Source organism: Vanellus vanellus, assembly GCF_965231255.1.
Source record: "Vanellus vanellus genome assembly, contig: HAP1_SCAFFOLD_2315, whole genome shotgun sequence".
In the NCBI taxonomy this organism is placed as follows: Eukaryota; Metazoa; Chordata; class Aves; order Charadriiformes; family Charadriidae; genus Vanellus; species Vanellus vanellus.
This window is the reverse complement of record NW_028128237.1, coordinates 1-11674: the sequence shown is the minus strand read 5'-3', so window position 1 is coordinate 11674 and position 11674 is coordinate 1. Positions and strand designations below refer to the sequence as shown.

Genomic DNA, 11674 nt, shown 5'->3' with positions numbered 1-11674 from the left:
GGACCCCCCTATAGCACCCCAGAACCACCCCCTGCACCCCATAGCCCCCCCCAGAACCCCCTTATAGCCCCCCCACCCCCCCATAGCACCTCAGAACCCCCCTATAACCCCCCCGACCCCCCCCATAGCACCTCAGAACCCCCCTATAGCCCCCCTAGAACCACCCCCTCCACCCCATAACCCCCCCACACCCCATAGCCCCCCCCATAAACCCCCCCCCAAACCCCTCACCCACCTCTCTGCCTCATTCCCCCCCCCCCCCCCTCCCTTAGCGGTACCTCGAATGTTCCCCATTTCGGGGTACCGGTGCCGTGGGGAGGGGGATGTGGGGAGTCTGATACACCCCCCCACCCCCCATTTTTTTTTTTTTTTGTTGTTTTTGGGGTGTCCCCCCCCTCCTTTCCCCTTCCCCCCCCCCCCAGACCTGAGCCGCTCGGTGACGGCGCGGCAAAAACTGGAGGCGCAGCTGACGGAGAACAACATCGTCAAAGAGGTGGGGGACCCCCCCTCACACCCCCCAAACCCCCCCCAAGACCCCATAGAACCCCCCCAAACGACCCCCCCCCGCAGGAACTGGAGTTGTTGGACACCACCAACACCATTTTCAAACTGATGGGACCGGTACTGGTGAAGCAGGAGATGGAAGAAGCCAAAACCACCGTGAGCAAACGTCTGGATTACATCACTGGAGAGATGTGGGTACCGGGAGGGGGTTGGGGGGGGGTTTATTTACCCCCCCCCCTTAAATTCAACCCCCCCCCCCCTCCAAAATCCGGCAGCAAACGCTACGAGCAGCAGATGGAGGAACTGGAGCGGCGCTCGGAGCAGCAGCGGGAGACACTGGGGCGGCTGCAACAGGAGCTCCAGCGGGCGCAGGGCAAAGCCTGAGGTCTCTTATTATTTTTTTTGGGGGGGGTCCAACCCCCCCTAAACCCCCCCAAACCCCCCATCCCCCCCCCCCCCCCTTCAAATCAGGATTAAACCCTTCCTAAAACCTCCCCCGGTGGGTGTCATCCTCTCTCCGTAGCGCCTTTATTGCCGTAGCGCTGCGCCCCCCCCCCCTAAATTTATTATTTTGGGGGGGGGGGGACACCCCTGTAAAAGAGGGTGGGGGTGATCGGGGGGGCTAGCGCCCCCCAAAATAGCCCCCCCCCCGGGGTGTGGGGGGAGGGCTCAGCGCCCCCAAAATACTCCGCCTGAGGGATGGGGGGGGGGTCGTTGCGCCCCAAAATAGCCCCCCCTGGGGTGTGGGGGGGGGCTCAGCACCCCCAAAATAGCCCCCCTGGGGTATGGGGGGGGCTCAGCACCCCCAAAAATGCTCCCCTGGGGGGGGCTCAGCGCCCCTAAAATACCCCCCCCTAGGGGCGGGGGGGGGGGGGGCTCAGCGCCCCCTAAAATAGCCCCCCTGGGGTTTGGGGGGACCTCAGCGCCCCCAAAATACTCCTTCTGGGGGGTGGGGCTCAGCCCCTCAAAATGCTCCCCCCCCCCCAGGGTATGGGGGGGCTCAGGACCCCCAAAATACCCCCCCGGGGGTATGGGGGGGGTCTCATTGTGCCCCAAAATAGCCCCCTGGGGTTTGGGGGGGGGCTCAGCACCCCCAAAATAGCCCCCCTGGGGGCGGGGGGAGGCTCAGCACCCCCAAAAATGCCCCCCTGGGGTCTGGGGGGGGCTCAGCGCCCCCCAAAATAGCCCCCCCTGGGTGTGTGGGGGGCTCAGCACCCCCCAAAATAGCCCCCTGGGGTCTGGGGGGGGCTCAGCACCCCTAAAATACCCCCCCTAGGGGCGGGGGGGGCTCAGCACCCCTAAATACCCCTCCTAGGGGCGGGGAGGGGGGGCTCAGCTCCTCAAAATAGCCCCTCTGGGGTTTGGGGGGGCTCAGCACCCCAAAATACACCCCATGGGGGCAGAGGGGGGGGCTCAGCGCCCCTAAAATACCCCCCACTAGGGGCGGGGGGCGGGGGGGGGGAGATTTTTGGGCGATTACCTCAAAAAAAAAAAACTCAACACATTTTTTGGGGCAATTTAAGGTGGTTATGGGGGGGGACACACCCCTCCCCCCCCCCCCCCCCAAAAAATCCCCCTTTTGACATTTTCGGGGGGTGGGGGGGGACCCCTTGGAGCCCCCCACTATTTTTGGGGGGGGGACATATGGGGATGTGGGGGGGGTGATATGGGGGGACACGGGGGTGACATGGGGGGGGGATGGGGGGGGGACACGGAGGGCCGTGGGGACCCAGAAACGCCACCACCTCATTTTGGGGTGAAACCCCCTTTATTTGGCGCTTCCTCAGCTCCAGCGGTGCCGTCGCGGCCTCTTCTGCGGGGGGGGGGCGGTGCCCCCCAGGGACGGGGACGTCACTTTGGGGTCGCGGTGGGAGCTGTGGGGGGGAGAGAGGGGGAGGGGGGGGGTCAGGGGGATGGGACATTGGGGACATTGGGGACATATGGGGGGAAATGGGGACATTGGGGGGGGACATGGGGGGAAATGGGACATATGGGGACATATGGGGCCATGGGGGGACATTGGGGACGTATGGGGGGACACATGGAGGACATATGGGGACTGGGGGGGACATGGGGACATATGGGGGGAAATGGGGACATGGGGGGACATATGGGGACTTGGGGGGACATGGGGGACGTATGGGGGGACATGGGGGGACTTGGGGGGACACATGGAGGATATATGGGGACATTGGGGACATATGGGGGGACATATGGGGCCATGGGGGGACATGGGGGACATATGGGGGGACATAGGGGGACATTTGGGGACGTATGGGGGGACATATGGGGACTTGGGGGGAAATGGGGGGACATATGGGGACTTGGGGGACATATGGGGGGAAATGGGGACATGGGGGGGACACGGGGGGACATGGGGACTTGGGGGGGGACATTGGGGACGTATGGGGGGCCATGGGGGGACACATGGAGGACATATGGGGGGATATGGGGGGATATAGGACATATGAGGATATGGGGGGACATATGGGGACTTGGGGGGCCATGGGGGGCCATATGGAGGACATAGGGGGGGATATGGGGCATAGGAGGCCATGGGGGGACATATGGGGACTTGGGGGGACACGGGGGACGTATGGGGGGCCATAGGGGGACTTGGGGGGGACACATGGAGGACATATGGGGACATTGGGGGGGACATATGGGGCCATGGGGGGACATTGGGGACATATGGGGGGAGATGGGGATGACATGGGGGGAGATGGGGGGACACATGGAGGACATATGGGGCCACGGGGACACATATGTGGGGCCGTGTGGGGCCGTGTGGGGCCGGGCCTCACGTGTGGGGCGGAGGCAGCGGCAGATGCCGCAGAGGCCAAAGGCCACCAGAGAGAGCCCCACGGCGTCCGCCAGCCCCGGTGCCTCCGCGCCTGTGGGGACGGGGACACCTCCGCCTCCGCCTCCCTCCGCCCCACGGCCCCCTCGGGGGCCCCAACCCCCCTCCTGGTGGCCCAACCCCCCTCCTGGTGGCCCCAACCCTCCTCCCGATGTCCCTTGGTGGCCCCAACCCCGCTCTTGGTGGCCCCAGCCCTCCTGCCAACATCCCCCCTCGGTGGCCCCAACCCTGCTCTTGGTGGCCCAACCCCACTCTTGGTGGCCCCAACCCTTCTCCCAATGTCCCCCCTCGGTGGCCCCAACCCCGCTCTTGGTGGCCCAACCCCGCTCTTGGTGGCCCCAACCCTCCTCCCCACGGCCCCCTCGGGGGCCCCAACCCCCCTCCTGGTGGCCCAACCCCACTCCTGGTGGCCCCAACCCCCCTCTTGGTGGCCCCAACCCTCCTCCCGATGTCCCTTGGTGGCCCCAACCCCCCTCTTGGTGGCCCCAACCCTCCTCCCAACATCCCCCCTCGGTGGCCCCAACCCCCCTCTTGGTGGCCCAACCCCACTCTTGGTGGCCCCAACCCCACTCTTGGTGGCCCCAACCCCGCTCTTGGTGGCCCCAACCCCCCTCTTGGTGGCCCAACCCCGCTCTTGGTGGCCCCAACCCCCCTCTTGGTGGCCCCAACCCCAGCCTTGGTGGCCCAACCCCCCTCTTGGTGGCCCAACCCCACTCTTGGTGGCCCCAACCCCGCTCTTGGTGGCCCCAACCCTCCTCCCCACGGCCCCCTCGGGGGCCCCAACCCCCCTCCTGGTGGCCCCAACCCCACTCTTGGTGGCCCCAACCCCCCTCTTGGTGGCCCAACCCCACTCTTGGTGGCCCCAACCCCCCTCCTGGTGGCCCCAACCCCCCTCCTGGTGGCCCAACCCCCCTCTTGGTGGCCCCAACCCCCCTCCTGGTGGCCCCAACCCCCCTCTTGGTGGCCCCAACCCCCCTCTTGGTGGCCCCAACCCCACTCTTGGTGGCCCAACCCCGCTCTTGGTGGCCCCAACCCTCCTCCCAATGTCCCTCGGTGGCCCCAACCATGGTCTTGGTGGCCCCAACCCTCCTCCCGATGTCCCTTGGTGGCCCAACCCCCCTCTTGGTGGCCCAACCCCCCTCTTGGTGGCCCCAACCCCCCTCTTGGTGGCCCAACCCCCCTCCTGGTGGCCCCAACCCCCCTCTTGGTGGCCCCAACCCCAGCCTTGGTGGCCCAACCCCACTCTTGGTGGCCCCAACCCCGCTCTTGGTGGCCCCAACCCTCCTCCCGATGTCCCTTGGTGGCCCCAACCATGCTCTTGGTGGCCCTCAGTGTCCCCAACCCTCCTCCTGATATCCCCCATTGGTAGCCCCAACCCCCCTCTTGGTGGCCCCAACCCCCCTCTTGGTGGCCCCAACCCTGCTCTTGGTGGCCCCAACCCCACTCTTGGTGGCCCCAACCCCACTCTTGGTGGCCCAACCCCCCTCTTGGTGGCCCCAACCCCGCTCTTGGTGGCCCCAACCATGGTCTTGGTGGCCCCAACCCCACTCTTGGTGGCCCCAACCCCCCTCTTGGTGGCCCAACCCCCCTCTTGGTGGCCCCAACCCCGCTCTTGGTGGCCCCAACCCCCCTCTTGGTGGCCCCAACCCCACTCTTGGTGGCCCCAACCCCCCTCCTGGTGGCCCAACCCCCCTCTTGGTGGCCCCAACCCCCCTCTTGGTGGCCCAACCCCACTCTTGGTGGCCCCAACCCCCCTCTTGGTGGCCCAACCCCGCTCTTGGTGGCCCAACCCCCCTCTTGGTGGCCCAACCCCCCTCTTGGTGGCCCAACCCCGCTCTTGGTGGCCCCAACCCTCCTCCCGATGTCCCTTGGTGGCCCCAACCCCGCTCTTGGTGGCCCCAATCCCCCTCTTGGTGGCCCCAACCCCGCTCTTGGTGGCCCCAACCCTCCTCCCAATGTCCCCCCTCGGTGGCCCCAACCCCACTCCTGGTGGCCCCAACCCCCCTCTTGGTGGCCCCAACCCTCCTCCCGATGTCCCTTGGTGGCCCCAACCCCCCTCTTGGTGGCCCCAACCCTCCTCCCAACCTCCCCCCTCGGTGGCCCCAACCCCCCTCTTGGTGGCCCCAACCCTCCTCCCAACCTCCCCCCTCGGTGGCCCCAACCCCCCTCTTGGTGGCCCCAACCCCGCTCTTGGTGGCCCCAACCCTCCTCCCGATGTCCCCTAGTGGCCCCAACCCCGCTCTTGGTGGCCACAACCCCACTCTTGGTGGCCCCACCCCCCTCATGGTGGCCCCAACCCCCCTCTTGGTGGCCCAACCCCCCTCTTGGTGGCCCCAACCCCGCTCTTGGTGGCCACAACCCCACTCTTGGTGGCCCCACCCCCCTCTTGGTGGCCCCAACCCCCCTCCTGGTGGCCCCAACCCCCCTCTTGGTGGCCCCAACCCCCCTCTTGGTGGCCCCAACCCCACTCTTGGTGGCCCAACCCCGCTCTTGGTGGCCCCAACCCTCCTCCCAATGTCCCTCGGTGGCCCCAACCATGGTCTTGGTGGCCCCAACCCTCCTCCCGATGTCCCTTGGTGGCCCAACCCCCCTCTTGGTGGCCCAACCCCCCTCTTGGTGGCCCCAACCCCCCTCTTGGTGGCCCAACCCCCCTCCTGGTGGCCCCAACCCCCCTCTTGGTGGCCCCAACCATGCTCTTGGTGGCCCTCAGTGTCCCCAACCCTCCTCCTGATATCCCCCATTGGTAGCCCCAACCCCCCTCTTGGTGGCCCCAACCCCCCTCTTGGTGGCCCCAACCCTGCTCTTGGTGGCCCCAACCCCACTCTTGGTGGCCCCAACCCCACTCTTGGTGGCCCAACCCCGCTCTTGGTGGCCCCAACCCTCCTCCCGATGTCCCTTGGTGGCCCCAACGTCCCCCCTCGGTGGCCCCAACCCCCCTCTTGGTGGCCCCAACCCCGCTCTTGGTGGCCCCAACCCTCCTCCCAACATCCCCCCTCGGTGGCCCCAACCCCACTCTTGGTGGCCCCAACCCTCCTCCCAATGTCCCCCCTCGGTGGCCCCAACCCTGCTCTTGGTGGCCCAACCCCACTCTTGGTGGCCCAACCCCACTCTTGGTGGCCCCAACCCTCCTCCCAATGTCCCCCCTCGGTGGCCCCAACCCCCCTCTTGGTGGCCCCAACCCCCCTCTTGGTGGCCCCAACCCTCCTCCCAGTGTCCCCCCTCGGTGGCCCCAACCCCCCTCTTGGTGGCCCCAACCCTGCTCTTGGTGGCCCCAACCCCACTCTTGGTGGCCCCAACCCCACTCTTGGTGGCCCAACCCCGCTCTTGGTGGCCCCAACCCTCCTCCCGATGTCCCTTGGTGGCCCCAACGTCCCCCCTCGGTGGCCCCAACCCCCCTCTTGGTGGCCCCAACCCCGCTCTTGGTGGCCCCAACCCTCCTCCCAACATCCCCCCTCGGTGGCCCCAACCCCACTCTTGGTGGCCCCAACCCTCCTCCCAATGTCCCCCCTCGGTGGCCCCAACCCTGCTCTTGGTGGCCCAACCCCACTCTTGGTGGCCCAACCCCACTCTTGGTGGCCCCAACCCTCCTCCCAATGTCCCCCCTCGGTGGCCCCAACCCCCCTCTTGGTGGCCCCAACCCCCCTCTTGGTGGCCCCAACCCTCCTCCCAGTGTCCCCCCTCGGTGGCCCCAACCCCCCTCTTGGTGGCCCAACCCCACTCTTGGTGGCCCAACCCCCCTCTTGGTGGCCCAACCCCCCTCTTGGTGGCCCCAACCCCAGCCTTGGTGGCCCCAACCCCAGCCTTGGTGGCCCAACCCCCCTCTTGGTGGCCCCAACCCTCCTCCCAATGTCCCCCCTCGGTGGCCCCAACCCCGCTCTTGGTGGCCCCAACCCTCCTCCCAATGTCCCCCCTCGGTGGCCCCAACCCCGCTCTTGGTGGCCACAACCCCCCTCTTGGTGGCCACAACCCTCCTCCCAATGTCCCTTGGTGGCCCCAACCATGGTCTTGGTGGCCCTCAGTGGCCCCAACCCTCCTCCTGATATCCCCCATTGGTGGCCCCAACCCCACTCTTGGTGGCCCCAACCCCACTCTTGGTGGCCCCAACCCCGCTCTTGGTGGCCCCAACCCTCCTCCCAACATCCCCCCTCGGTGGCCCCAACCCCACTCTTGGTGGCCCCAACCCCCCTCTTGGTGGCCCCAACCCCGTTCTTGGTGGCCCCAATCCCCCTCTTGGTGGCCCCAACCCCCCCCTCGGTGGCCCCAACCCCACTCTTGGTGGCCCCACCCCGCTCTTGGTGGCCCCAACCCTCCTCCCAATGTCCCCCCTCGGTGGCCCCAACCCCACTCTTGGTGGCCCCAACCCCCCTCTTGGTGGCCCCAACCCCGCTCTTGGTGGCCCCAACCCTCCTCCCAACATCCCCCCTCGGTGGCCCCAACCCCACTCTTGGTGGCCCCAACCCCCCTCTTGGTGGCCCCAACCCCGTTCTTGGTGGCCCCAACCCCACTCTTGGTGGCCCAACCCCCCTCTTGGTGGCCCCAACCCCGCTCTTGGTGGCCCCAACCCCAGTCTTGGTGGCCCTCGGTGGCCCCAACCCTCCTCCCGATGTCCCCCCTCGGTGGCCCCAACCCCCCCCTCGGTGGCCCCAACCCCCCTCTTGGTGGCCCCAACCCCGCTCTTGGTGGCCCCAACCCCCCTCTTGGTGGCCCCAACCCCGCTCTTGGTGGCCCCAACCCTCCTCCCGATGTCCCTTGGTGGCCCAACCCCCCTCTTGGTGGCCCCAACCCCCCTCTTGGTGGCCCCAACCCCGCTCTTGGTGGCCCCAACCCTCCTCCCGATGTCCCTTGGTGGCCCCAACCCCGCTCTTGGTGGCCCCAACCCCCCTCTTGGTGGCCCCAACCCTCCTCCCGATGTCCCTTGGTGGCCCCAACCATGGTCTTGGTGGCCCTCGGTGGCCCCAACCCTCCTCCCAATGTCCCCCCTCGGTGGCCCCAACCCCGCTCTTGGTGGCCCTCAGTGTCCCCAACCCTCCTCCCAATGTCCCTCGGTGGCCCCAACCCCCCTCTTGGTGGCCCCAACCCCGCTCTTGGTGGCCCCAACCCCACTCTTGGTGGCCCCAACCCTCCTCCCGATGTCCCTTGGTGGCCCAACCCCCCTCTTGGTGGCCCCAACCCCGCTCTTGGTGGCCCCAGCCCTCCTGCCAACATCCCCCCTCGGTGGCCCCAACCCCGCTCTTGGTGGCCCCAACCCCCCTCTTGGTGGCCCAACCCCCCTCTTGGTGGCCCCAACCCCCCTCTTGGTGGCCCAACCCCCCCTCTTGGTGGCCCCAACCCCACTCTTGGTGGCCCCAACCCCGCTCTTGGTGGCTCAACCCCCCTCTTGGTGGCCCAACCCCACTCTTGGTGTCCCCAACCCCACTCTTGGTGGCCCAACCCCGCTCTTGGTGGCCCCAACCCTCCTCCCGATGTCCCTTGGTGGCCCCAACCCCACTCTTGGTGGCCCCAACCCCCCTCTTGGTGGCCCCAACCCTCCTCCCGATGTCCCTTGGTGGCCCCAACCCCGCTCTTGGTGGCCCCAACCCCCCTCTTGGTGGCCCCAACCCTCCTCCCGATGTCCCTTGGTGGCCCCAACCATGGTCTTGGTGGCCCTCAGTGGCCCCAACCCTCCTCCTGATATCCCCCATTGGTGGCCCCAACCCCACTCTTGGTGGCCCAACCCCGCTCTTGGTGGCCCCAACCCTCCTCCCGATGTCCCCTAGTGGCCCCAACCCCGCTCTTGGTGGCCACAACCCCACTCTTGGTGGCCCCAACCCCCTCTTGGTGGCCCCAACCCCCCTCCTGGTGGCCCCAACCCCCCTCTTGGTGGCCCAACCCCCCTCTTGGTGGCCCCAACCCCGCTCTTGGTGGCCACAACCCCACTCTTGGTGGCCCCAACCCCGCTCTTGGTGGCCCAACCCCCCTCCTGGTGGCCCCAACCCCCCTCTTGGTGGCCCCAACCCCAGTCTTGGTGGCCCCAACCCCGCTCTTGGTGGCCCCAACCCCGCTCTTGGTGGCCCAACCCCCCTCTTGGTGGCCCCAACCCCGCTCTTGGTGGCCCCAACCCTCCTCCCCACGGCCCCCTCGGGGGCCCCAACCCCCCTCTTGGTGGCCCCAACCCCCCTCTTGGTGGCCCCAACCCCGCTCTTGGTGGCCACAACCCCGCTCTTGGTGGCCCCAACCCCCCTCTTGGTGGCCCCAACCCCCCTCTTGGTGGCCCCAACCCTCCTCCCAATGTCCCCCCTCGGTGGCCCCAACGTCCCCCCTCGGTGGCCCCAACCCCCCTCTTGGTGGCCCCAACCCCCCCCTCGGTGGCCCCAACCCCCCCCTCGGTGGCCCCCCCCCTTACCGGCCACCTCCAGCCGCAGGTGACGGCGCCGTGGGGCAGTGAGCGCCGCGTGGGTCACCAGACAGGTGTAGACCTCCCCGTGGTGGCGCTGCCCCACGGGGCCCACCCGCGCCCCACTGCTGCGGCTGTAGGTGCCATCGGCCGCCCGGCGGTGGCCCGAGGTCCAGTTGTGGGTCACCGTGGGGCCGAGGGGCAGCGCTGCCCCCCAACTGGCCCTCCGCTGCCACCGCAGCCCCACATCCAGCGGGAAATACCCACTGGTGTCACAGCGCAGCTCCGCCACCGCCCCCGGGGCCACCACCAGCGCCGGAGGGCGCAGCGTCACCTCGGGGGGCTCTGGGGGGGGAGGGGAGGGGGTGACACAGGGCCGGAGCGCGTATGGGCCATATAGAGCAGCTATAGACCACCCCCCCCCCCGCTATGGGGGGGGGGGGGGCAGTATAGCGCCCGGTTTACACCCCCCACCCATGGGATGTATGTGACCGGTCCATACACAGGATATGGACTGGTCATATAGACTATATGGACCGGTCAGATACTCACTATATGGACCGGTCATATATGCACTATATGGACCAGTCAAATACTCACTATATTGACCAGTCATAAACTCACTATATGGACCAGTCATATACACACTATATGGACCGGTCATACATTCACTATATGGACCAGTCGTATACTCACTATATGGACCGGTCATATATGCACTATATGGACTGGTCATATATACACTATATGGACCGGTCGTACACTCACTATATGGACCAGTCATATACTCACTATATGGACCGGTCACACACTCACTATATGGACTGGTCATACACACTATATGGACCAGTCATATACTCACTATATGGACCGGTCATATACACACTATATGGACTGGTACTATACATTCCCCCATAACCCTCCCAGCCCAGTTCCCCCCCCCACACTTCTATAGGCACTGCGCCCCATAGGGGCCATATAGCATTACGGACCGGTCCGATATGGTCTATATGGCCCCTTCTGGTCCATCTGATCCCACTATGGCCCTCCTATAGGTCCCTTCCCCTATATGGGCACTGGGACCCGCTCCCACCCCCCATAGGGACCATACAGGATTATGGACCGGTCCGATACGGTCTATATGGCCCCATCTGATCCCACTACGGCCCTCCTATAGGTCCCTTCCCCTATATGAGCACTGGGACCCGCCCCCACCCCCCATAGGGGCCATATAGGAGTATGGACCGGTCCGATACGGCCTATACGGCCCCATTCCCCCCCCCCCCCCCCCCCATATAACCACTGCTCTGTGCCTACACTGACCGATATCCCCCCCCCCCCCCCCCCCCCCCAACTTTAGGGACCCCCCTCCCCCCCCCCTCCCTCCCCGGTCCCATACGCGCCCGTACGGCCCCCCCCCCCCCCCGAAATCACCATCACCCACTCAGGACGTGGACCCGCAGGAGGGTCTGCGCTCGGCCGTGGGGCAGAAAGACGGAGCAGACGTAGGTGCCGCGGTGGGGGGGGGCGAGGGGGGAGAGGCGCAGCGAGACCCCCAGCGGGGGGGGGGAGGCGTCCCCCCCCCACCCCCCCCCCATCTCGCCGGGCCCCATAAGTAGAGCCGCGTCGGGGGCGGCCGTGGGGCGGTGGGGGGTGGCGGAGCTGTAGGTGAGGAGGGGGCGGCCGCCCCCCGCGTGGCGGTGGCGCCATTCCAGGGCGAAGGGGTCCGGGGGGGCGGCGAAGGCGCAGTGAAGTTCCAGGGGGGGGCCCGGGGGGGCCCTCAGGGTGGGGGTGAGGGTGAAGACGGAGAGAGCCACTGCGGGGGGAGATGGGGGGAGATGGGGGGTGGGGGGAGATGGGGAGATGGGGGGTGGGGGGGATGTGGGGGGGTGGGGGGGGTGTGGGGGGGTGTGGGGGGAGATGGGGGGAGATGGGGG

The 11674-nt window shown here is 67.6% G+C and overlaps 2 protein-coding genes across 2 annotated transcripts; one reads left to right on the top strand and one right to left on the bottom strand.

The window, feature by feature from the left end:
* Window positions 1-422: 422 nt before the first annotated feature.
* On the top strand, window positions 423-998 carry PFDN6 (prefoldin subunit 6; the record flags this gene model as incomplete). Its single annotated transcript, XM_082500515.1, has 3 exons — window positions 423-493; window positions 571-695; window positions 780-998. Coding segments are annotated over 3 exons (305 nt in total), but the record flags the coding sequence as incomplete, so codon positions are not given.
* A 1158-nt stretch (window positions 999-2156) lies between these two features.
* On the bottom strand, window positions 2157-11553 carry TAPBP (TAP binding protein; the record flags this gene model as incomplete). The annotated part of the gene is made up of 4 exons (XM_082500516.1): window positions 2157-2378; window positions 3309-3398; window positions 9747-10082; window positions 11182-11553. Coding segments are annotated over 4 exons (821 nt in total), but the record flags the coding sequence as incomplete, so codon positions are not given.
* Between the last annotated feature and the right edge of the window lie 121 nt (window positions 11554-11674).